At 39.8% G+C, this 26,172-nt stretch overlaps 1 protein-coding gene across 1 annotated transcript in view; it reads right to left on the bottom strand.

The window, feature by feature from the left end:
• The window catches only part of CARMIL1 (capping protein regulator and myosin 1 linker 1), a 333,351-nt gene that overhangs the window by 176,087 nt on the left and 131,092 nt on the right, over positions 1 to 26,172 (bottom strand). Inside the window, exons 4-8 of the mRNA XM_028479533.2 lie at positions 23,868 to 23,927; positions 13,556 to 13,677; positions 3,028 to 3,125; positions 2,625 to 2,695; positions 2,299 to 2,372 (exon numbers count right to left, since the gene is read on the bottom strand). Of these exons, the coding sequence (XP_028335334.1) occupies positions 2,299 to 2,372; positions 2,625 to 2,695; positions 3,028 to 3,125; positions 13,556 to 13,677; positions 23,868 to 23,927 (425 nt within the window). The remainder of the gene's footprint in view (positions 1 to 2,298; positions 2,373 to 2,624; positions 2,696 to 3,027; positions 3,126 to 13,555; positions 13,678 to 23,867; positions 23,928 to 26,172) is intronic.

The following is a 26,172-nucleotide window of genomic DNA, read 5'->3' on the forward strand; positions in this document are numbered from 1 at the left end:
ACCCTGAGAAAACCATAATTCAAAAAGAGTCATGTACCAAAATGTTCATTGCAGCTCTATTTACAATGGCCAGGACATGGAAGCAACCTAAGTGTCCATCAACAGATGAATGGATAAAGAAGATGTGGCACACATATACAATGGAATATTACTCAGCCATAAAAAGGAACAAAACTGAGTTATTTGTAGTGAGGTGGATGGACCTAGAGACTCATGCAGAGTGAAGTAAGTCAGAAAGAGAAAAACAAATACCGTGTGCTAACACATATGAAAATGGTCAGAAGAACCTAGGGGCAAGATGGGAATAAAGATGCAGACGTACTAGATAACGGACTTGAGGATATGGGGAAGGGGAAGGGTAAGCTGGGACAAAGTGAGAGAGTGGCATGGACATATATACACTACCAAAATAGCTAGCTAGTGGGAAGCAGCTGCATAGCACAGGGAGATCAGCTCGGTGCTTTGTGACTACCTAGAGGGGTAGGATAGGGAGGGTGGGAGGGAGGGAGATGCAAGAGGGAAGAGATATGGGGACATATGTATATGTATAAATGATTCACTTTGTTATAAAGCAGAAACTGACACACCATTTTAAAGCAATTATACTCTAATAAAGATGTTAAAAAAAAGAAAAGAAAAAACAAAGTGATCTGCCAAAAATGTAAACTGATGCCACTTTTCTTGCTGACTGATAATTGTTTTGGAAAATAGTTATTTTTTATAAAAATGGTATCTATATTAGCATGTAATAGGTTTACTAACATTATTTTTAAAGGACTTAATAAACTTTTTATTTTAGTTTTAATTTTCAATACGATAAACACCAAAAGATAAAACCCACGTGAACAATGCAACCATTTTTAAGAATATAAAGAGATCCTGGGACCAAAAACATTGAGACTGGATACTGTAGCCCTACCTACTCCTATCTTATTCTACATACAATTTTCTGTTTTTATTGAAAAATAGTTACAAAATAAAATATCTTCCCTTTATGTTTCTCAGTGCACTTTTTCATGAGCTACACAGGAAACACCTTGCCTAAATGGGAGTATGACATTCCCTCAAATATAGGAAGAGGGAGAACGGCTCTAAGCAAGAGAAAACTGCCTGTTCCACAAAAAGGAATCAAATCTGAGCTTGAGAACTGGGGTTTTTAGGCTTTAGCCACATCTACAGACACAGCTGAGCCTGCTTCACCGTCCACCGTAGACCCAGGCTGTGCACAAAGGCTATATCCATCCAGCACACTTTTTCTTTGCTCAATTCAGTTGGCCAGAACTCTTTGGGGACTCTGCTACAATTCTGGACTCCCTGCCAGGTAAGTGGAAAAATAATTTGAAATGGTATTTTGGGGGCAAGATGCTGGTGGTAAAAGGAGGCAACCAATCTCTCTACAATTCCAATCGTCCAAATGGCATGAAAAGTACAGCTGGAATCTCAGATTTCTCTCTCTGCATTCCAAACAGAGAGAAAAGATTTCTCAAGCTGGGATTCATTGCGATGGAGCTGTCATATCTGCCCACCTAAAATAAGTAGCAGCACCTCCAGGGTTGAGGAGATAGGCCGGGATAGATGACCAGAAAGACTTGCCAGGGGCAGGGGGGTGGGGTGAGAGGGGGGTTGCAACGCTCAGCTTTGTCAGGGATCAGAATCACTTTGCTAGGTCTGCTCTTACAGAGAGAAGGGGAACGGAATGAAGTTTCTTCTCCGGGGCCTGATCACACAAGCCACAGCCCTAAATATAGTAAAGTCGACATGTTAAAACCTAAAAGTCTCTTAAATAACTTGTAGCAGGCTTCAGTGTTTTATTATCACTATCATAAATTAGATATTGGCAAACTGATTTCCACCAATATATGCATATAAACCCTAGCCATCCCCAATAAAGGAACTGTAAACTCAAAGTCATTTGTTAGGATTTTAGCATAAAGTTCCCTTATAGAAAAATGTTCGAAATGGCAATTAGGCAAAATAGTACTGGATTTTATATACAGGGTAGATTAAATAGATTTGTGGGCTGGCATAAGAACCTAAGAAATAAATTGTTTCCACAGTTTATAAGTGTAAATCCTGGACTTGAGGTACACTCATGCGCCCCCATCCCAAACCAGTCGTAGTGATAAACACACTGGAAACTCTTACTTAAAAGGCAAAATCCAGAGATTCTTAGGTTCTCCTGATTCCCCTTATAAAAAAAGGATTCTCTGGAGATAATGTACACCTATAAGTACTGACAGACAAGGGCAGCTCTGAAAGCAAAATCAGAAGTGAAAGAAAGGAAAGAAAGAAGCTTACCTGTGGTCAAGATGACTGAAGTCTTGTAAATTCAATTCCCTGGTGTCTTGTGTCAGATAAATTGTATCCACATCCTATTTGAAACATAATTCAGTCATATAAACAGCCCCGTAGAGGATCAGGGAAGCAAGAGAGATGCAAAGAGAATCAGACAATGACACAGGCAGATTTTTATGTAATCTGAGGAGGGAAGATTTTAAGCAAGCAATGAATGGTGGGGGGGGGGGTGGGGGGAGTGAGAGTGAAATAAGCCAGTCAAATACTGGAATATTCTCCAGGTATGTGTGTGAGAAAGTGTGTGTGTGCATACATACAGATACACTTACCCATTGTACTTCTTCCCTGTATGAAAATCCAAGCCAGTCACAAACACAGGCATACATCTGAGAAAATCCACCTGAATTACACAATAGAAATGTGACAGGTTTTCAACTGTTTTTTAAGTTAAAATTTAAAAGCTTAAATACGGCCGATGTTGAGAATGCTGATTATTCTCTCCTTTTGGGAAAACAGCAAAGATTCTCCCCCCTGTTCTACAGTAAGTACATAGCAGGATGCAATATAGCTTAAATATAGGATATTTGTCCACCAATCTAAAGTCTGTGCGGTGCTAATTACACCTTAAAAGTAATTGTACCTTTACGGTAGCACACTAGGAATAGACTTAGCTTCCTGGCAAAACGGCAGCCATCTAGCTATTTATTTTTTGGTTTTAAAATGCATGCTCACCACAGGGGCCCTGCTCGGCCACAGTCTGGCTGTCCCACAGAGCCTGGAGACTGGCCAGTCGCTCAGATGGCTCCATGCAGACTTTTTTCATGATTCTCCTGTAAGATCAATAAAAACAACGATACATTTCAAAAATCAAGTTTTCTGAAACGCACTCAGAAATTTATTTTGTGATACACCATTTTTTTTTTTAAAAACCAAGATGGGTTTCAGGACTTCCCTGGTGGTCCAGTGGTAAAGAATCCGCCTTCCAGTGCAGGGGATGCGGCTTCCATCCCTGGTCAGGGAACTAAGATCCCACATGCCACGGGGCAACTAAGCCTGCGCGCCGCAACTACTGAGCTCACACACCTCAACCAGAGAGCCCGCGTGCCGCAAACTACAGAACCCATGTGCTCTGGAACCCGCACACCACAACTAGAGAGAAGCCCAGGCGTTGCAACGAGAGATCCCGCATGCCTCAACGAAGATACCACGTGCCGCAACTAAGACCCGACGCAGCCCAAAAAAAAGAAAAAAAAAGATGGGTATCACTTCAATTTTGGTAAATATAATTCCATTTTTTGAGTACTAGGAGCTGGAGAGCTATAGGAACTTAATAATAAAGCCCTTTATTTAATGCCCATTTGTAAGCTAAAGGTATCTAACAACATAAATATTCTCCATGTTTAGTTCTTTCACAACATTAGATTTTGAATAGTTAGAAAATGGTGTGTTCCACTTAATAAATTATCTAATTTATCTAATAATAATTTATTAGATTATGTGTACACTAAATATAAATTACTAATTTTCAAGGAATTAAAGTACAAATCTCCTCGTCTGTCCTTCCATAGTACAAATAGTACAAATGTCCATCAAGAAACTGGGCATTTCATATTGGAAGAGCTGTTCCTTTTACTATCTCTTCCCCTGGACTACAACTCCTAGGGAGCCTGTGCTTTCCAGAGACTGAACACAGTTCAAATCAGTTAGCAAACAACGTGTGATAGGGAGGGGATGACAGAGGAATCTAGGAGCTAAGTGAGCCTCAGAGGTCAAAGGAAGGGGTTGGGATTTTATTCTCAGGGCAATGAGGAGCCACAGAAAGGCTACCCAGGGAGTATAAGATGATGAGATAGCACTGTAAACAAACATCTACAGGGTGGGGGATAAGCCTGGGGCAAACTTGGGAAATAAAGAGATAAAATAGCTTGAGAAATTAAAAAGAACTTCCCGGGACCAGTTAAGAGCCCAGTGAGAGTGAAGGTCATGAATTGTTGGTGGCACCAAGCTGAACAGCTGTGTGATCTTCTCCTGCAGCTCCCAGCAGCCCAAATGTTTGTGGAGAAAGGGCAGTTGGCTTGCTGCAGGGATGCAAGCTTTCCAGGCAGGCGAGCCAGAAAAACAGTGGGGACAGAAGGAGCGGGGGATACTGACAGGGCCCCACTGAAGTGATGGACACCATGGGGCTTGGCGGTCAGGAAAGGAAGGGAAGGCAGGAAGGAGATGGAAACAAGGGGAAAGCCAAGGGATCCGTGGCCTGGAGGCCCCCCAGAAGTCCAAGTATGGGTACCACCAAGGGAGAGAAAGCGAAAGACTAGAGGCTGTGGTCCGAGAGAGATGACATTAAATGATGATTCCACCCCAGGAGAAGCCGGTCCAGGAGATGACAAGGTCTAGGGTGTGGCCATCAAGGGTAAAGCGGGGTGGAGGGGAAGAGGTCACGGGCTGTGAGGAAGGCTGCTGGCAGGTCGAAATCACCCAGGACCATGACAGGCCCTGGGTGCAAAGTGGTGAAATAAACATACTAAGTCATACTGAACATTATTTTAACCTTTCTTTAATGATTTAAAGCACTTTGGCTACGTGTATAATGCTCATCCTTATGAATTTCAATCACCTTGTAGAGTACTGGAAGAGAATGGTCCCAATTATTTCCACTTTCTAATTGAATGAATATTCCAGATAAAATGTGCTAGAGCCTGACAGGTTGCCTGGTTGGCCTGTTCTACTCCTAGAAAAAACTTCAAATACATACCCAAGCATTTAAATACAAGCATTCTGCTAGCATTGAAACATACTCCTACTTCTTTATAATTTTTATGACTGAAGCATAAGCAGGTATTTCCAACTGATGTCAAATATCAGTGATCCCTTCAAATTCTTGTGTAAATGCATGACATCTACAAATGCAGAATGATTTTTCTCTATTTTACCTGAACACACACATGATTCTCTCATTATTCTGAAAGTTCTTAACAACTGTGGGTTAAAGAAGATGTTCATAATGAAAGTGATAATACAGAATCTGGCAATTCGGAATGGTTCATCGCGGTTCAATACCATCATTCTGGTACTGCAGTGGCATTATTTTCTGGCTACAAGACAGCAAAGCCGGATATTATGTAAAGAAGGAGCAGAGTGGTTAGAAGCAGATGCATTTCCACAGATGAATTAAGTAAACCTTGGACACACCAAGCTGGATTTATGTCTGACTTCATCTGAGATCACATTTCTCTTCTAAAATTCTTGCTTTATTTCAGCTGAACTGTAGGGCATGTTGTTTCAATAACACACAGGATGAAGTTGAGCTAGTCCAAAAGTGACAGAAAGTAAGGCAGGAAGCTGGTAGGATTAAGAATAGGAAGGTGGCTGTCTAGGATTATAGGGAGAGATAAACTAATCCTTATGGCAGGTTCAGAAACCAGAGCCTAATTTTACTCCAAAAACACATTGGACAGTCACACTCAGAAGTAGGAGGAAATCATCTGGAGAGTGAGGGAAGCGGCCAGCGTAGACATCCATGTGAACAGGGCCCGGCTGTGAGGAGGTTACACCTGGCATTTTCCCTAAACTTCAAACCACCCTTCAAAAGTATCAGTCTGAGCTTCTCCAAGTAGCTCCCCTTCTGTAACAGTTTTCATCTTTCTTTTTTCAGGAAGGAAAAAAAAATTAGGTATCAAGAACTAAAGGAGTATCATGAAACAAGTGCATTTATTTACATAAGAGGTAAAGTCATAAGAACTAAACTTCCAGAAGGCGGCAACTGTTTCTTACGTATTCTAACACTAGACAATGAGGAAAAGAAAAATCTACCCCACATGAGTTCTGCCTGTAGCTAAATAACAGCAAAGAGCCATCTGTGTATGCACCACAGGGCACCCGCTCACACATACACACACGAAAAGAGCGCATGTGTCTCAGACACAGACAGACAGACAAAGGAGTTGCTGTCAGAATAAGTGCCCTAAAAGGTAAACCAAAATCCTAGCAAACAGATATGTACATCCTGCCACACACTAACAGGCGGCACTATACAGTTGAACCAACTACATTTACATTATGTGCATTTAATTTACACAAGACTCAGAAAATACTTCTATGTGGTAAGAGCAGTGAACTCAGTGACAAGCATGCCCGCTCTCTATGCAAATCTCATGCTTAAATTGTTGACACGGGAGAAAAAAATCTCAAATTATTTTAATCCAGGTAAGTTAATTGGTTTATCAAAAATTCAATTCCAGTGCTCATCCTATACCATATGGCAGTTGTCTCCAGAAGAGGACACGTTTTATTGACGTAAACCACACCACACAGTGCTACCTACTGCTTTAGAAAAGTATAGAAACTGCCACAGCCTGTAAAGCACCTTTCTGTTGTTTAACCATAAACTTCTATTTTGCCACTTCTCTTCACTTATAATAACCTCACCTTTTCATACTTAGCCAGCTTTCGACTTGAAAAGGGATTTGCAATTCCATTTTTATCATGGTAGTAAAGACACATTGTCCTAACACACCGACACTAATACCCAGCCAAATTTCAAATTGTCACATACATGAAAGAATAATCCAATATGATGAAAGCCTAGAAGAAAATCATGTTAGGTTACTGTTCTGTCACCTTAAAAGGTGTTATGAGCCACATTTAACAACAAAGAATCAAATTAGAGAAATGAAACCAACTTACATAGAAACATATAATAATAATAAAAAAATCATAAACATCAAAGAAATTCCCTACGGATGTCACCCATTTCCTTTCCAACAGTGCAGGCTTTCATTCCAGGGCCTCTGGGTAAGAACAGCAACGGGCTATACAGCTAAGACTTGTGGAGCACTTGTTAAGCAGTCAGCCTGAGTTAATTTAATCCTCACAAAACTGCAGGAGTATCATTATTCCCATTTTACAGAGGAGGACACTGAGGCATTGAGAAGTGCATTAACTTGCCAAGAGTCTCGCCCCCTAAAGTAACCAGACAATCTGACACCTTCTAGTTCCACCTGGAGGCTCTCTTTCCCCAGGTTCATAAATCAGTGGTACAAGAATGACTCTCCCTTAAGTGTAGCTGTCATTTCATTCTAAAGTTCAAAAGCCTTCACTAGCTCCCTACTGCCTATCCCAGAGGCTTTATTCAGGCCCTCTCCAGGTGTGCCTTACCTTTGTCTCACAGTGATATCTGCAGGCTCCCAATTCTAACTGCTTTAGGCTGGCTGCTGTCCTCCTAAGGCAAATTAAGTTACAGCTAGCTGCACCTGCCCTCACCTCTGCCTCCAGCCTCCAACCTCTGCCATTTCCCCCACAGAACTCCCCCTGGAGCTCACCCTCAACAAAAGCCCACCTCTCAAAACAAAGAGGAAAACAGACACAAATCAAACATTATTTTCTTGACATCCCAAGTTACATGGAACTTTCCCTTCTCTGAAATCTGAGGATGTTTCACTCTCTTCATGATATTATTTGTGGAACTTTCTTACACTACCTTTAGACAATAAACTCTTAGATGGCAGGAAACATTTCACTCATCTATGTTCTCTAGTAAACATTTTCTAAATTAGTTCTAACTCTCCCTAATGATTTAATTTAATATAAAAAAGAATCTAGCTTGGTTCTGGAGAACAGCCAGGGTTCTTGGTATTAGAAAAGCTAAAGGCCATAACACAAAACAGCTTCCTGAAAGGAACTGCCATTACAGACATCTCTGTGAAATGGATTAAACAACACTTAGGCTACAAATATTTCCCTAGTTTCCTCCCAATATCACTGCCTTAGAGATGAGGCCTCCAGTGAGAGTGACTATCACACAGCAAAGATGATAACGTTGACAAAACAATGTTAATGGTGATTTGATTTTTAAATTTAAATTTTCTTCTTGAATCTTTACATTTTCTCTATATTTTAAAATAAACTTTCCTTATTTAATGGGGGGGCAGGAAAATGGCACTCTGTGAGGGAAGAGAGGGAGAGAGGGAGAGAGAAACATCCTAACACATACATGTAGCAGGGAGGTGAAGATTCTAGGTGTAAAAACTTAATTTTAATTAAAATTCTTCATTTTTTTTTCCTACCAGCATTCTCTTGACTATAGTCAAGGGGATTGGTTATATTTTATAGATATATATACTATTTTTATATATTTGATTTTGATCATGGATGTTATTTCAAAATTATATTTAAAACCAGAAATTCAGGTCCTGGCAGGTTATCATTTCATTTATAATATATACAACCAACCTTAGGTTATTCAAGAACATATTATGTTAACTGAGGCCCTGGCTGTGTTTTTCCTCCTAATTCACCCAGTTTCTGATATCTGCTCATCAGACTTTTCCCCGATCATCAGGCTCTACCTGAGTAAGGAAGGAGGTGAGGGCTAAGGACCCAAGAGCCCCACGATGGGCTCAGGTAATACATTTGATGGGACAAATGACTCAAACAAGGCTTGAGAATTCCAAATACAGTATCATATTCTCCAACTTACTATGGGTAGGTCGTATGACATTACCAGGGACCTGTTTTCTTTTGCGTGTTCTATATTGTTTACGTAAAGGATCTATTTCCCTTCCTGACAGCGTTGACTACTAGGAACGTAGAAGAAAGGGTATGATTGCCTCCTCCTTCGAACTTCACGAGTAAAGGCAGAACATGCAAGTCCCAAAATATTAAGAGTTTATTTTGACAAGCTAACTGTGCATGTTCGGTAACAAAGCAAAATGAAAGTCAAGCATGTTTATTTAAATTCTCTGCCCAGTCATTTTCTAAATTATAATCTATACCGTCTTCCATGTTGGTATATTCATTTGAACTGCCTCTCCTTTCCCTACCCTTTCCTATAAATTCTCTCCATCCTTTCCAGGTAGATCTCCTCTGCACAGCCAGCCTCCACTCATTCAGCGCCCACTTACACCCAATCACTTTCAGCTCAAGAGTCCATGGTTTGAGGGCAGAGCTACCATCTTGCAAGTTCTATACACTCCCAGGGCACCTCTCCCAACAATGTACTAGGCACAGAGGAAGCACGAAATGTATGTGCTCATCCAAAACCTCGGTGACTATCTACTATGTGTCAAGGGCTAGGGACTTAAGATTAAGAAAAAAATGTGGCCTTTGCTCAAGCAGCGCCCAGGGTAGAAGGAAGGTCAGGTGTGTCTTGTGATCTGTACCCCTCTTACCTTCTCAAGGATATTGCTGGTTTACTACCAATGTCTTCAGCAACAATCTCTTTCTACTAGATCATTCCCCTTGTTACAGTCATATACTTTAATATCTCCCATTCTGAGTACCAAACAGAAGTTTCCTGCAATTCCTCATACCTGTCATAGCTAAACTTCTCTACTTAGTTTTCTACATCCTCACGTCTGAGTTCATCCTACAGCCACGGCAATCTGCCTCTCCCAATCAGAACACGTGAACTGCTCTGGTCAAGGTCGTCTGTGCCCTTCATGGTGCCAGTCCACTGGACACCTCTCTGCCCTTGGCTTATTCAATGCCCAGTAGCATTCTGCAATCACCCACTCCTTCCTCCAGAAAATTCTCCCAGGCTCTGCTTTCCCACTGGAATCCACCAAAAAATCTGGTTTTCTACTAGAGTAAAAACCCAGCTCCCTTTGTGGTTCTTCCTCTTTTGCTTGACCTCTAAACGTTGGGACATTTTCTCTTCTAGGTCCACATCTCTCTCCAGGTGATCTTATCAACAGTCATGAATTCAAGACCCTCTTTACACTAATGACTCTCACATTTGCTACATCTCCAGACTTGGACCTCTCCTCCAAGCATATCTAACTGCCTATCTGATTTCCCCACCTAGATGCCCCAGATTTCAAATTTTGCATGCGTAAAACAAAATGGTTGGTAATTTTCCCCCCAAAAAAACTTGCCCCACCCTACTCTAGGCCCTCTTCACCTCACTGAAAAGTAGTGTCAGTCACTAAGTTATTAAACCAGAAACCTAAGAGCCATCCTTGGTTCTTCCCTTTCCTCACTGCTGTCACCTACCTACCTAATCCATCATCATGTCTTATATCCAAAATAAACCTACTGTCGCTCTCATCTTTATCTCTAATAGCATTACCTTTAGCTATTAGCTTTCAAATTAGCTTTGATAATTTCCAAATTAGCTTTCTACTTCTTCTCTTTCCCCTTCACAACCCACTCTATCTAGAAGCAAAAATAATTTCCATAAAATAGATAAGGAACCCTGTCTTTCCTTACTTATAATCTTACACTGACTTCCTAGTGGAATTCTACTAAATTCCAAACTCTTTACCAGGAGTCTCTATATAAACTGACCAGGGCCTATGTTTCTAGCCTGATCTTACACAATTTCTCATTTTTCTTTTTTGGGGGGTTTCTTTCTCAGTGTAAGTAATGCAACTTCCCAAATGTAAGTTCCATGTGGTCAGGGACCATATTCACTGTTGGGCCCCAACACTTAGCACTCTGCCTAGCATATAGTAGAAAGTCAATCAATACTCACTGAATGTATAAATGTATAAACAAACAATTATAACACGATGTGATATGTGGTAGTATAGGCAGTAATCACAAAGTTCTATGGAAACATAAATAAACTCTTGACTGATGAGAAACTCTTCACATATTTGGGCTATGTCTTTTGGAATGGGAGTCTGTCAGGATTAGAACCTATATAAAAGGCATGAAAATATAAAAGAGGCTGACGTGTTCAACAACAGGCTGGACTATGGGGCAAGACGGCAGTGGTTTTCTATGCCAGGCTACACATTTTGGATTTTATCAGGAAGGATAGCCATTAAAGAGCTTAGGCAAGGAATAGAGACTATGTGAATTATGGAAAGATAATTCTGGTGACAGTACGGAAGATCAGTTGGAAGGGCAAGAGCTAGAGACAGAGAAACTAGCTAGAAAGATGCTGCACTGGGCAAGTGAGAAGAAAGACAAAGGACCAAAGAGCTATTAAGACAGAAGCAAAAGAGCTTGGCAACTAATTAGGTGGGCAAGTAAGGAACAAGAAATCAAAGCAGCTCAGCTTTTCACTTGGGAGACTATGTAAATGAAGAAGCCACTCACTGAGATAGAATATCCAATACGGGGAGGTTTTAGGGGAAACAGTAAGAAGTCCCGTTTGGGACATACTAAGTGTGAGGTGCGTGGGGACATCCTTGTGGAGATGCCTGATAAGCAGCTGGGGGACAGAAATGAAAATCAGGGTGAGGTGGAGGGTCATGGATTTAGAAACCTCTCTAGAGGTAACTGCCTCTCTAGAAATGGAGCTGCTTATTTAAGACTTGTGGTTTAATATTTGCTGCCTAAACATTTTAACAAGAATTAAATGGAATATAAAAGAGAAAACACTTTTCATACACAACATTCTCCAGGAAAAAAAAATGGGAGAATCCAAACCAAAAATAAAACTGATAATCTCCCCCCCCCCCACGACAAATTCCTAGAGTATTAAACAAAGTTGCCTTTTAAAGAAAATAGAGGGCTTCCCTGGTGGCGCAGTGGCTGCGCGTCCGCCTGCCGATGCAGGGGAACCGGGTTCGCGCCCCGGTCTGGGAGGGTCCCACGTGCCGCGGAGCGGCTGGGCCTGTGAGCCATGGCCGCTAGGCCTGCGCGTCCGGAGCCTGTGCTCCGCAGCGGGAGAGGCCGCAGCAGAGGGAGGCCCGCATACCAACAAAAAAAAAAAAAAAGAAAATAGAGATTCTAACTATCACTCTGAGGGTCTTATAAGCCCTTGCTGAATAAGGCTGTACTTATTATTAATTTTCTTATTCCATCAGTGTTGATTTGGAATGAAAGGAAGGACACTGGAAGGAACCTCGCGTCCAAAGTCACATTACTCAAATGCAGTTTCAGGAAAACGGGTTGTATAATTACTGCTAACTCATGATTACCCAGGACAGTTCTCTGGCGGCTCTAAGGATGATGTGGAAAGCATTGCTGAGACTGTTTTGCTTCTGGGTATGTATTTCCCCATTGCCACGCCTCACCTCATCCTACCACCTGTCCCAGCTCTCGCGTCCCCTCCACACACACGAGACCAGAGACAGCTGGCCTTTCAGACACCTCAGACCTGGAGACGGAGCCCCGGCCCCCCCTCCACTCCGCTGGGACGGGGCTGGGACCACTTAGCTCCCTCGGCAACCAGCTACCTGGATACTCAGAGCAGCACAAGGTGACTTCAGCTTCAGGAAGGAGGAAGCCCTTTCTGAACAGCCAGAAAGCACGGGGCCAGCCCCTCCACTGTGGTGTGTGAAGGGAGGGAAGGGACCAGAGAAGAGCTGTGAGAAGGACCAAGTGGGTCTCCTGAAGCCAAAGAGACTGAAGGGAAGCTCCTATCCCCCAGGAGCCACTTTCCGCTCACCAGAAAGGTTTGAAAGACACGAAGGCCGGGTTTTCCTGCTGCTTTGCCTCCTAATTTACAGGCAGCAGCAGTGTAGGGACACGTTCCGTGAAGGACAACAGTCCCCCAAATTCCCTCCTGCCCCCACCAACCAAGGCACACAGCTACCCATCTCTGTGCTCTATGGGAGGTTTCATGGCCTCCTCAGCAGGGATTTCCTGCGATCTGTGTATCATCTCCTTCCATCAGGAAGGTATTCGGAATATGCGCTATTATCTTAGGGAGCTTTCTGACATAAGGATCTCTCTGCCTTCCCACCTCAGCCAATTTAACTCCCCCTTTCCAACAAGCTACACATTCCCTATGTTCAAACTCTGCTACCCAAGCACAGAATCCTGGTTTAAAATGCTTGACAAAAAAATATGAGGACATGTACAGACAAAATGTACTCATATCCTTAATGTGTATTCCAGAAAAGTGAGAGGAAAATGAAAGAGGCTAATTTTGATGTTCAGTTTTGGCTTTTTAAGTTTCCTCTTACTGAACAGAAAAAATAAGGAAAATGAAGCACTCTCACTCTTCATTAATACTCACTGCCTTCCTTTCAAAGCATGCAGCTCCTGGCATTCTGCTAATAGCTGTGAGTAAAATACACACTAGGGTAAATCTCAGGTTACATTAAAAAGGCTTCTGTTTTAGTCTCAGGAGTAGAGGTTAAAGGATTGCCAAATCCCTTCATCACTCCAGCTCTTTAAAGAGCAGCCATATAGAAAATCTCAGACATAAAACACAAAGGTTTGAGCGAGGGCTGTAACATGTAATGTTTAAGAGAAGAAGAAAGTATGAGAGAGGAACCAAGTGAAGGGGCAAGAGGAAGGCTGTTTTCATTTTGAGGGAGAGACCAGGTCTCTGCTCTCCTCACCCTCCCGCGGGAGAACTCACACTGGGGAGAAGCCAGGGAAGATCTTCCGCAGGCTGGTGCCAATGTGCGCCAGCACCTCGCTCACGTCCTCAGGTGATGCCATCTTCAGGGAGATGCTGCATTTCTCAGTTTCCACAACCATCTGCAACAACCAGGTTGGACACTGCTTAATAATGAGTCCAATTCCTTCAATTTTTTTAGTTTAAATAATGTAAACTATATACAGCAGTCCCCCCTTAGCCGTGGGGAAACATTCTAAGACCCCCAATGGAAGCCTGAAACCTCAGATAGTACCGAACCCTATATATGCTGTTTTTTCCTACACATACATGACTGTGATAGAGTTTAATTTATAAATTAGGCACACTAAGAGATTAACAACAATTAACTAATAATAAAATAGAACAATTATAACAATACACTATAATAAAATTTATGTGAATGTGGTCTCTTTCAAAACATCTTACCGTATAAATTTAATGCCTTTTCCATTTTTTTAAATTGAAGTATTGATGTACATATTATTATAAGTAATAGGTATACAAGATAGTGATTCACAATTTTTAAAGTTTATACTCCATTTATAATTATTATAAAAATATTGGCTATATTCCTTCCTGTGTTGTACAATATATTCTTGTAGTTTATTTTCTACCTAATAGTTGTACCTCTTAATCCCCCGCTCATATATTGCCCCTTCCCCTTCCCTCTCCCCACAGGTAACCACTAGTTTGTTCTCCACATCTGTCTTTCTTTTTTGTTATATTTGCTAGTTTGTTGTATTTCTGAGATTGCACACACAAGTGGTATCACACAGTATTTGTCTTTCTCTGTCTGATTTATTTCACTTAGCATGATGCCCTCCAAGTCCAACCGTGCTGCTGCAAAAGGCAAAATTTCATTCTTTTTTATGGCTGAGTAGTATTCCTGTGTGTATGTGTGTCTGTGTGTATGTCTGTGTGGGTGTGTGTACACATACCACATCTTCTTTATCCATTCATCTGTTGGTGAATACTTAGGTTGCTTCCATATCTTGGCTATTGTAAATAGTGCTGCTATGAATACTGGGGTACATGTGTCTTTTCAAATTAGTGTTTTTGGGTTTTTAGGATATATACCCAGGACTGAAACTGCTGGATCATAAGGTAGTTATATTTTTAGTTTTTCTGAAAAACCGCCATACTGTTTTCTACAGGGGCTGCACCAATTTACATTCCCACCAATCATGTACACGGGTTCTCTCTTTTCTCCACATCCTTGCCAGTATTTGTTATTTGTGTTCTTTTTGATGACAGCCATTCTGTCAGGTATGAGGTGTATCTCGTTGTTTTGATTTGCATTTCCCTGATGATTAACGATGTTTTGCATCTTTTCATGTGCCTTTTTGCCATCTGCATTTACTCTTTGGAAAAATGTCTATTCATGTCTTATGCCCAGTTTTTAATCAGGTTGTTTGTTTTTTTTAAGTTGAGTTGTATGAGCTGTTTATATATGTTGGATATTAACTCCTTATCGGTTATATCATTTGCAAATATTTTCTCCCAATTAGTAGGTTGTCTTTTCACTTTGTTGATGATTTCCTTTAATACCTTTTTCATCTTAATTAAATAGTTATCACACTCTGTGGTCATAACTTCGGCAATTTGAGGTGCAACAGCAAAACTCGCACAGGTTTCTTTTTCCTGCTTCACAATTTCACAGATAGAAGATTCGCTCTTGCCATAGATCTTAGCATCCTCAGCATACAAATTATTTTCTTTCCTTATTAAGTCAAGAACTTTCACCTTTTCTCTTAAAGGGAGCACTTTATGGCTTCTCTTTGGCACTTCCAAATTGCCAATGTCATGACTCTTGTGCTTTGGGGCCATTATTAAGTAAAATAAGGGTTACTTGAACACAAGCACTGCAATACCACAACAGTAGATCTGATAACCTAGCTGGCTACTAAATGACTAACGGGTGGGAAACGCTGGATGAAGAGATGATTCAAGTCCTGGGTGGGAAGGGGCAGGACAGCATAAGATTTTATCACGCTAGTCAGAACAGCATGAAATTTAAGATTTATGAATTGTTTATTTCTGGATTTTTCCGTTTTCCAACCATAGCTGGCCACAGGTAACTGAAACCACAGAAAGTGAAACTGCGGATAAGGGGGAACTTCTGTATTCACGCTGACATATACTAATACAATACCAGCTTTTTAAGAAGCACTTCCTTAAAATAATGCTCTTAACCTTAAGACTCAAAGAACTGTTTGGATAGAGGGTGGTTAGTTTGTCAGAAACGTCCAGAAACTGAAGCAAGTTTCTAAGGGCCAAACTGCAGATTCAAACAGACCACCCCCCCACCCCCGGTGATGGAAACTGAACAGCCACATTTGCAGGTGAGTTCTCCTTTTACCAAGATTTCATCTTGACTTACAAAGTCTGTCATATCCCTAGCATCTAGTGTAAGTAAGAATACCTCCTTCAGTGAGCACCGGAGGATAACCCAATAGTCACCTTTTTGTAAAATGTGTTTTCAAAACAAGACACATCATGAGATATTTAAATAAAATGGTAAAACCTTTTGCCTGATAACAAAAGAAAAATCAAGTGCTTATAAAAGCTTCAACTTTTCTAAGAAGACAGGATACTTGGAAAGGATTATACAAAGGGAACAAAGTAATAAAGTTCATGCTAGGCAGAGACCCATTCCTATAGTTAACTGCTGGAGATGTCCAAAAAGCTGAACTGAGGTCATATAGCTAGTCCTACAAATAAGTATAAAACAACCTGATAAAAAGGGCAGGTCACAAAAGGGAAGACAGGTTGATTATAAACACGTTCCAAATAAAAAGAACTGACTTCAATCACTCTTTTAAAAAAGAAATACTATTTATTATCTTGGATCTCAAAAATATTCATGTACAATTCAATCCTTTTGATGATCACTGCATCAAAATATCCTTATACATTTACCTCCTGTTGTTACTTAATTTGTACAAAAATATGATGGGGAAACACTACCCTTAATGTGCAACAAGCCAACTGGATTGACAAGGAAGCTTTTAGATTTGCTTTAGGTTGTCCTACGATTAGGTGAATTTTAAAAAAATAATCTGTCTTTCAAAGTGTTTATGTTAAAAGAAAAAGCAATCCAATTTACTTGTCAAAATGATGAGATCAAAGAAAAAGACTTCAGTGACTTGCGTCCTTAAAATGTTACTTCTTCGTAAGTACCCCTAGAGGAGTCTGTTAACAGGTATTTAATACATACCACCTTTGTACCAGTTAGTTGGCTACCTATATAAAAAACATTTTTTAATCCTAATTCTCAGCACATTCATTTCTCAAGGAATTAATGGCACTGCCTTTGAAATTCTCTAGACAAAGATTGCCCTGGTCTTGTAGAAGCTGGTCCAAGAGGTATTTCCCCCAAAAAAGGCAGCAAGCATTATTGTCCTTGGAGGTATTTACTGATATGACACTTCAGTGAGGTGTCTTAAGTAAGACTAAAACTTCTTTATGCAATTAGGCTCAGATATTTTATATGCACCTATCTGGGCGAATATATGTTTTAAAAAGCCAGATACTTTGGGATGCAGCCACCTTATCTATGTTCCACACCCCAGCCCCTACCTTCCCACCACAGGTAATTATATTTTTCACTCTAAGGTACTTCTTCTTTCTTCACATCTAGTGCATCTATTCAGTTCACAGTTTCGGTACGAGTAATTAGTAATTAGCTTATTCTAATTCCACTTAATCTTAACACCTAATCATCCTTAACTGCACAGGATTGAATAGAATGACATGGAAGAAGAAAAGGTGACAGGTGGGAAGAAATGAGGCCTTTAAATTCAACTTCACATAAAAGCATTCATCCAGCCTGCATAATATGTCACCACCTTTGCATAATGTGTCACCACCTTTGCATAATGTAAAGAATTACAACAAAGTGATAGAGGTGAGACCAACACAGTAAATCATTTCATCAGGAAAAAGAACTCCCTCTCAAGTATCTCCTTCCCTCCTATTTCAGCTGGGGAAAAATAGAATGTTTGAAACAATTTTTGCTTAGACACCTAGCAGAATATAATTCATGACCACCAATACACATTTAAAATAATAGCGATATAAGCCCTAGTATTCTACTTAAGACTCAAGTTTCCAAACCCACTCTGCCTCTTGTTTTAAGGTAGAACCACCTGACTAACCTTTAAGAAAAGCATTTTTTTTTTTTTTTTTTTGGCTGCGTTGGGTCTTCGTTGCTGCGCGCCAGCTTTCTCTAGTTGCGGCGAGCGGAGCCTACTCTTTGTTGCGGTGCGTGGGCTTCTAATTGCGGTGGCTTCTCTTGTTGCAGAGCATGGGCTCTAGGCCCGTGGGCTTCAGTAGCTACAGCACGCAGGCTCAGTAGTTGCAACATGTGGGCCCTAGAGTGCGGGGGCTTCAGTAGTTGAGGTGCGTGGGCTCAGCAGTTGTGGCTCACGGGCTCTAGAGTGCAGGCTCGGTAGTTGTGGCACATGGGCCCAGCTGCTCCATGGCATGTGGGATCTTCCCAGACCAGGGATCGAACCACTATCCCCTGAATTGGCAGGCAGATTCTTAACAACTGCACCACCAGGGAAGTCCAAGGAAAGCACTTTTTACTAAACCCCAGCCAACAGATCTGTAGAGTGTTTTTCTTTCTTCTAACAAAAACAGCTAGGGGTGGTTTACCAAAATCATTCTATGACACCGCAAATAATTAACTTATAATTAAAAAAAATTTTTTAGCAGGTACTTCAGTTGTACAAAAAAAGGTCCAAAAATTCTATAACTATACAACTGTTGGTCTCTATTTATGGACAGTGACAGCAAGAGAACTTGAACACCAGAAAGTGTGATGGCAAGGAGACTTGTAAAGTAAAATGAAGGTCTCCCCCATTTTCACAAGAAAGAGGAAAAGAGCAATAGTAAAATCACACTTCACAATCTCAATAACACATTCACTCACTCTCACTCATATACCATGAGATGTGTATACCCCCTGGCATTTTATTGGAATTTACAAACTGTAATTAAATAATGATAAAAATAGCAATGACAGAGAAGTTAATAAACCCCAGAGAACATTAGAAAAAAATGTTCTAATCAAGGCTAGACTGCAAGTGCCACGGGCAGACACCATCATCCTTTTGATTTCACATCAGAAAAAAATCAAAACAGAGACATCAAGGGTCCTGAGGTTACACAGGTTATTCATTCTCAACCTTTGGGACACAACAGAATCAAATGCCCACCCCAGACATATCGAAGCCTAACTGTCATGAGTATGTGTGTGTGTGTGTGTGTGTGTGTGTGTGTGAGAGAGAGAGAGAGAGAGAGAGAGAGAGAGAGAGAGAAAGTGTGTGTGTGTGGCAGGGGGGTGGGGTGGGGCTGCTGGATGTATCAGTATCTTTTTGATTTTTTTATTCAATTTTTAAAGGTTACACTCCATTTATAGTTATTAGAAAATATTGGCTATATTTCCCATGTAGTACAATACATCCTTGTAGCCTGTCTTACACCCAATAGCTGAGGTATCAGTATTTTTAAAAAGCACCATAGGCAATTTTGAAACATCAAATTTTGAATACCACTAAGTGACTCGTATTCCAAGTGTCTGGATTGCTAGCTCCTTTGTGAAGCAGTACCACTGTTTCACTATATAGTAATTTCATTTCCAAGGTCTGTACCATGGGACAAAGTCAAACTGAGGTCATGTTGTAGAGCTATTTTTGTGGTACTTACAACCACAGAACAGCTCCATGGGACTAAGGTGGATTGCTTTACACCCAGTTCCTCTGAATGCTGGACATATTTGAAGGGACAGGACCACAAGTGTGGTAAGAGCAGTTCCAGCAGCCACATGGGAAAATTAGTCTTGCTATATCAACATCCTTTCTCATAATTAAATACCACAGTCTAATCATATTCTGAATATAACCTTGGCATTGGCATTTCAATAGCGTCCTTGTATTCCCATCCCAACCCAGAAATCATAAACATAAACATTCCTGAATTAAGAACATCAAGAAGGCCCTGGTTATGTCATCATTCATGAGTTATCACTCACTCCTGCATATGTTTGCCCATTTGGGCAAATATATGGTGCTGTAATTTTTCTTCCAAACTCCAGTTCTTGGAGAATGATAAACATAGGATAAAACATTGCTCTAAGATGAACTATGGAAAAGTTCCAAGGATTTGTATGTAATCTCAATCAACATAAAGTGATGATTTTGACAGTTTCCTTTACGAATGCTATCAACAAACTACACACACTCTCTCTCTCTCTCACACTCACACACACACACACACACACACACACACATTTTCTTTAGAGATTTAAAAACCAAAAAAACATAAGTAGAAGGAAGGAAATAAAAAGATCAGAGTAAGAATCAGTGAAATAGAAAACAATCAATGAAATCAATAGAGAAAAATTAATGCAACTGAAAAGCAAGTTCTTTGAGAAGATCAAAAGAATTGATAAACCTCTAGCCAGACTGATATGGAAAAGAAAACAGAGAAGAACCAAATTATCAATATCAGGAATGATATTCTACAGATATTTAAAGGATAACAAGTGGACACTATGAACAACTTTATACCAATAAATATGACAACTGAGATGAAATGTATAAATTTCTTAGGAGACACAAACTACCAAAGCTCACTCAAGAAAAAAAATATCAATGTATCCATATCTATTAAAGAAACTGAATTTGTAGTTAAAAACCTTCCCTAAGAGAGAACTCCAGGCCCAGATGAATTCACTGGAAATTCAACCAAACATTTAAAGAAGAATTAACACCAAGACTACATAGAATTTTCTAAAAAAAAATTGAAGAGGGGGGACTAATTCCCAAGTCATTCCATGATCCCATGATTGCTCTAATACAGAAAGCAGATTAAAACATTTTAAAAGACAGAGAGAAAGAGAGACTTACAGCCAATAAGTCTCATTAACATAGTTGCAAAGTTCCTTCACGAAATTTTAACAAATGAAATCCAACAATACATAAAATGAATAATACATCAGAACCAAGTGAGGTTAATCTCAGGAATGAAAGGTTTATTTAATATTTGAAAAATCATTAAAATTTACCATATTAACAAACGAAAAAAGAAAAGAAAAGCACACAATAATTGTATACAACAATAATTCCTAATACAAACTTTCAGCAAACTAGGGATAAAAGAGAACTTCCTCAACCAGATAAAGGGCATCTATGAAAACCAACAGCTAAAATCACACTTAATGGAAAAAGAATGATGCTTTCTCTCAAAGATAGAAATAAATCAAGAGTATCTGTTCTCACCACTCTATTCAGCACTGTACTGGAGGTATTTAGCCAGTGCAATTGTCAGGGTTTCAGATTTGATTTTTACCCTACTTACAAGCCAGTAAGTTAGTCTGTTGCTGTTTCGTGAATGCTGGCAGGAGACAAGAGACTCCTGGGTCAGAGACAAAGGACTTTATCATTCATGGCACAGCAAGGGCATTAGCATCATGTTTGCTTAGATTCCTCCTTTCCCCAAAAGTCCCACAGGGTAACACGGAGGGCTCAGAGAGATACTTGCCACACACAGTGGGTTGCTTAAGGAAAAGGAACTGTTGAGCTTAGGTAATCTGATTTTCATAGTAAATGGTAAGCAAGCCTGCTCTTTGTTCAGAAGGGGAACATCCCATCATCCCACAAGGCCGCTCAATGCAAACATAACCCTGAGAAGTAACCTGGGTAAAGAGCAGTCACAGCACTGAATTCTTGGCATACTCATCAAGACATGTAGGAGTGTGAAAGACCCGTGAGGAATGTCTTCCAACAGCAATAAGGCAAGAAAAAGAAATAAAAGGCATCAATATTGAAAAAGGAAGAAGTAAAACAATCTTTATTCACAAATAACACAATCATCTACGTAAGTAATGGTAGAATCTATTAAAAACATAAGCTGCTGGAACTAACAGATGAGTATAGTAAGGTGGCAGGATACTAGATCAATATGCAAAAATCCACTGTTTTTGTATCTATCAGAAAGAAACTATTGGAAATTGAAATTTAAAACAATACCATTTATAACAGCATCAAAAAAAACCATGAAATACTTAGAAATAAATCTGACTAAAGATATATAAGACCTGTACACTGAAAGCTACAACAAAATACTACCAAGATAAATTTTAAAAGACCTAAATACATGGAGGAATATAGTTTTCTTGGATAAGGGACTCCATTTTTTTAAGATGTCAATTCTTGTAAAGCAATTATACTCCAATAAAGATGTTATTAAAAAAAGATGTCAATTCACCCCAAACTGATTTATAGATTTAATATAATCCCAATGAAAATCTCAGCGGGCCTTTTTGTAGAAACTGAGCTGAGTCTAAAATTCATATGGAATTGCAAAGAACCTAGAATCACTAAAACAACTTTGAAAAAGAACAAAGTTAGAGGACTAACACTATCTGATTTCAAGTCTTACTATAACAGCCTCAGTAATCAAGACAGTGTGAGAGCAGCATAAGGATAGACAAATAGACCAAAGGGACAGGATTAAAGGGACCAGAGTCCAGAAATAGACCAACATTTATCTGAACAACTGATCTTCAACAAAAGTGAAAGCCAGTTCACTGGGGAAATGACAGTCTTTCAAACAAATGGTACTTGAACAAGTAAAAATACTATACATAATGGAAAAAAAAAAACTGATCCACATATTGCTTTATATACAAAAATTACCTCAAAATGGATCATAGACCTAAATGTATAACTCAGAGCTATAAAACTCCTAGAAGACATAGAACATCTGTGACCTTAGGTTAATCAAGGATTTATTCAATATGATACCAGCATGATTCATAAAAGAAAATACTGATAAGTTGAACTTCATCAAAATTGAAAACTTCCACTCTTTGAAAAGCACTGTAAAGAAAATGAAAAAAGAAGCCACAGACTGAGAGAAAATATGTACAAATCACATATATGATAAAGGGTTTGTATTCAGAATATATAAAGAACTCTTAAAACAATAAGAAAACAACTCAATTTTTTAAATGGCAAAAGATTTAAACTGACACTTGAACCAAAAAGATATATGACAGCAGATAAGCAGATAAAAAGATGCTCAACATCTTTAGTCATTAGGGAAATGCAAATTAAAACTACAAATGAGAAAGCACTACAAATTTATTAAAATGACTAAAAATTAAAACACTGACCATACCAGTGTTGGGAGGATGTAGAGGAACTGGAACTCTTACACAATGTTGGTGGCAACGTAAAGTGGTACAACCACTTCGGAAAACAATTTAGCTGCTTCTTAAAAAGTTTACATACATATTTACACTATATACATACATACATTCACATACATACAATTCAGCCACTCCACTCCTAGATATTTACCCACAGGAAATAAAAGCCAATGTCCAATCAAAGATTTGTAAATAAATGTTCACTGCACCTTTGCTTGTCGGCCAAAAACTGGAAGCAACACAAATGTCCATCAGTGGGTGACGGATAAACAAACTGTGATATAGTCATACAATGGAACACTACTCAGCAATAAAAAGTAATGAGCTATTGAGACATGCAACAAAATTAATCAGTCTCAAAATAATTACACTGGCTAAAAGAAGGCAGACAATCAAGAGTACACACACTGTATGATTCCATTCATATGAATTTTTAGAAAATGCAAACTAATCTGTAGTGGCTGAGAGTAGATGCCTGTAGATGATTACGAATGAGGAGGGGCAAGAAGGAATGTTTACTAAGATGCCTGAGAAAACCTTCAGGTGGTAAGTATGTTCAGCATCTTGATTGTGGTAATGGTTTCATGGGTCTACACGTCAAAACTTATCAAACTGTACACTTTAGTTGGCTGCCCGTTACTTATAGTTCAATAAAGCTGTTGTTAAATATCTACATTTTATTAATACCAAAAGATTCACTTATCACTCTATTCCCAGAAATATCTTACAGAGCACTGTAGAGTAGCTATGAAATTTTAGTGCTGTAACTTATACAACACCTCTAAGGAACAGTACTCTCATGTTTACATGGCCAGGTAACATAAGAGCTAATTAGTTCTTTTCAAATTGAGTTATGGAGAACATGTTTCCCTTATCACAAATTCCCGACCCCCTTCCACCTAGCCCCTGTTCAGTCTCTCATGCAGAAACTTCCATTTTCCCTTACCTTGTTTTTCCACATTATCTCAAGAAACTTTCAGTAGTGAACCAAGCAGAAGGTATTAGCTGGTTTCAGAAACTCAAGAAAGGTTCTGACCTTGCAGTAATGACAAACAGGTTATTCACACCCACCTGAGTTGGCTTGCTGCACAGGACACCGTGAATCTCCAGGTAGCTGAAGGTTACCTCGAGCTGCAATTGAGGGAGGAGGGGGAAATAAAGACCTGTAATGAGGGTTTTAAAACCTATAATTCAAAGTAAAAATGCTACAATTAGAAACAGTCCAGTGCAAACAAAACATTGGGCATCTTCCGAAGGTAGGCTGGTTTAATATCTCCATACATTCAATACGACATGACCTTGATCTATCATATTTCAGGAAAAGCATTATTCACTTTCCCAAAGGGCTGAAAGGAAACTCCAAGTCTGACTTTTAAAATTTCATCCAAGGACAAACCCAATGGAAAGTTTCTGTACTTCTACTCCAGTATTTATTTACTGAGAAATGAATATATGAAGGGAGCCATCTAAATAGACTTTTTTCTCTCTTATTTCAAGATGTTGCTTCAGCAAATCAGATCAGGATAGAGACAATGTTTGTTTTCCCTTCTCTCTAAACCCTCACCTCTTTGGGTTACCCTCTGACCACTTACTGGAGTCATCATTCCTTCCACTGTCTTTCATTAAAGTTCATATTTTGAATGGATTTAAAAGGATATAATATTTAGGAATTTTAATCTGTGTTTCAATGAAACACACATAGTTAAATAAAAGTCTTCTCTCTCTCTGTGCATATACATAAATGATGATTTATTTCCTTTCCATTTTAATAACAAGTGCCCCTTCCTCGCTTCTCCTGTAATCAGCATTTCTTTTTCTTCAAAATACCTCTAGTCTCACACTCTTTGCCTATTTTTCCTGGAAAATAGCCACTAATCTTTCTCCCAGTTTTTCAGTCTCTCATCTCAGTACAAACAGTCACAGGGCCTGGTACTAAAGACAATGAAGAACCGAGTTGGATCAGCTTATTTTACCCTTTCACCTTAAAACTAGAAATGTGGGGACTTCCCTGGTGGCGCCGTGGTTAAGAATCCGCCTGCCAATGCAAGGGACACGGGTTCGAATCCTGGTCCGGGAAGATCCCACATGCCACGGAGCAACTAAGCCCGTGCACTGCAACTACTGAGCCAGTGCTCTAGAGCCCACGAGCCACAACTACTGAGCCCACATGCCACAACTACTGAAGCCCAAGCTCCTAGAGCCCATGCTCCGCAACAAGAGAAGCCACCGCAATGAGAAGCCCGCTCGCCGCAACTAGAGAAAGCCCATGCGCAGCAACGAAGGCCCAATGCAGCCAAAAATAAATAAATAAAATAAATAAATTTATTACAAAAAAAAAAAAAAAACTAGCAATGTAATGGAAAAAGAACCCATTCAGAACCAAACCCATAGGACCCTTAGTTCTGCCTGCTGGTGCTATGTTGTACCTTTACACATTTGGTCGGATAAATTTTAGAACAGAGAACCCCTGAATCCCCAGTATGGTGATGAGGGCTGGAGGTAGAAAGATAATTCATTTTTTCGTCATTCACACAGCCAACCAGCAGAATTTATGGAAGGCCTACTGTGTGCCAGGACTGGAAAGAGGAATGAAACATTTATCTTGTCCTCCCATGGTTACATGCAGCATCAGGGGCACATTTTAAACATTCCATTAGAGTGGATGCCTTCTTACTTATCATTATCAAGATCTATACTTGGTGGATTTTGAAAAGGCATTTCAAGCAGGGAATCATTTTCTAAAAACAGTCCCTCTCTACCTTCATTTATTTCAAATTAAAACTTACAAACACATTTTCATCTGCTAGCCTTGGACATAGTGCCAAATTTTCTTCTTTGAGTCAAGTCCCATTGTCTGGCCCTCCAGTGGCATTTCCTCTGTGGACCACACCCGTAAAGGCAGGGCACACAGCTTCCAACTGAAGCTCTTTAAAATGGAGTGAGAGCTGGAAGACACTAGGAAAGCAATGTGAGGGCATAAGTTCTCTAGATTATTATGTTCCCCAACCCCCCAGCCTTTAACAGTTGTCCGGTCCTTAACAAGACAGTAATTTTTTAAAGTGAATTATTTTACCAACATTCAGTATTTCATAGACATTCTCTCCTTTTGCAGCCTATTTCACTGATATGTAAAATATCTTTTTAAAAATTTACTATTGTAATTATAACTGCTATGAATAGGTTTGGAAGCAAACCACTGACCCTTGGTGGGCACCTCATACAACTGGTGGCAACAGATGTAAACAGCTACACTCTCTTATAACCAAGCGGCTACGAAGCTGCAGCTGACATCAGTCAGTGTATCCGGACTAGCACGGGCAGCTTTGGTCAGTTTGGCTGGGGGAGGTTAGCTGGAGGTCAGTTAGGATGCTTCTGC

This window comes from Physeter macrocephalus, chromosome 18 (assembly GCF_002837175.3).
Source record: "Physeter macrocephalus isolate SW-GA chromosome 18, ASM283717v5, whole genome shotgun sequence".
In the NCBI taxonomy this organism is placed as follows: Eukaryota; Metazoa; Chordata; class Mammalia; order Artiodactyla; family Physeteridae; genus Physeter; species Physeter macrocephalus.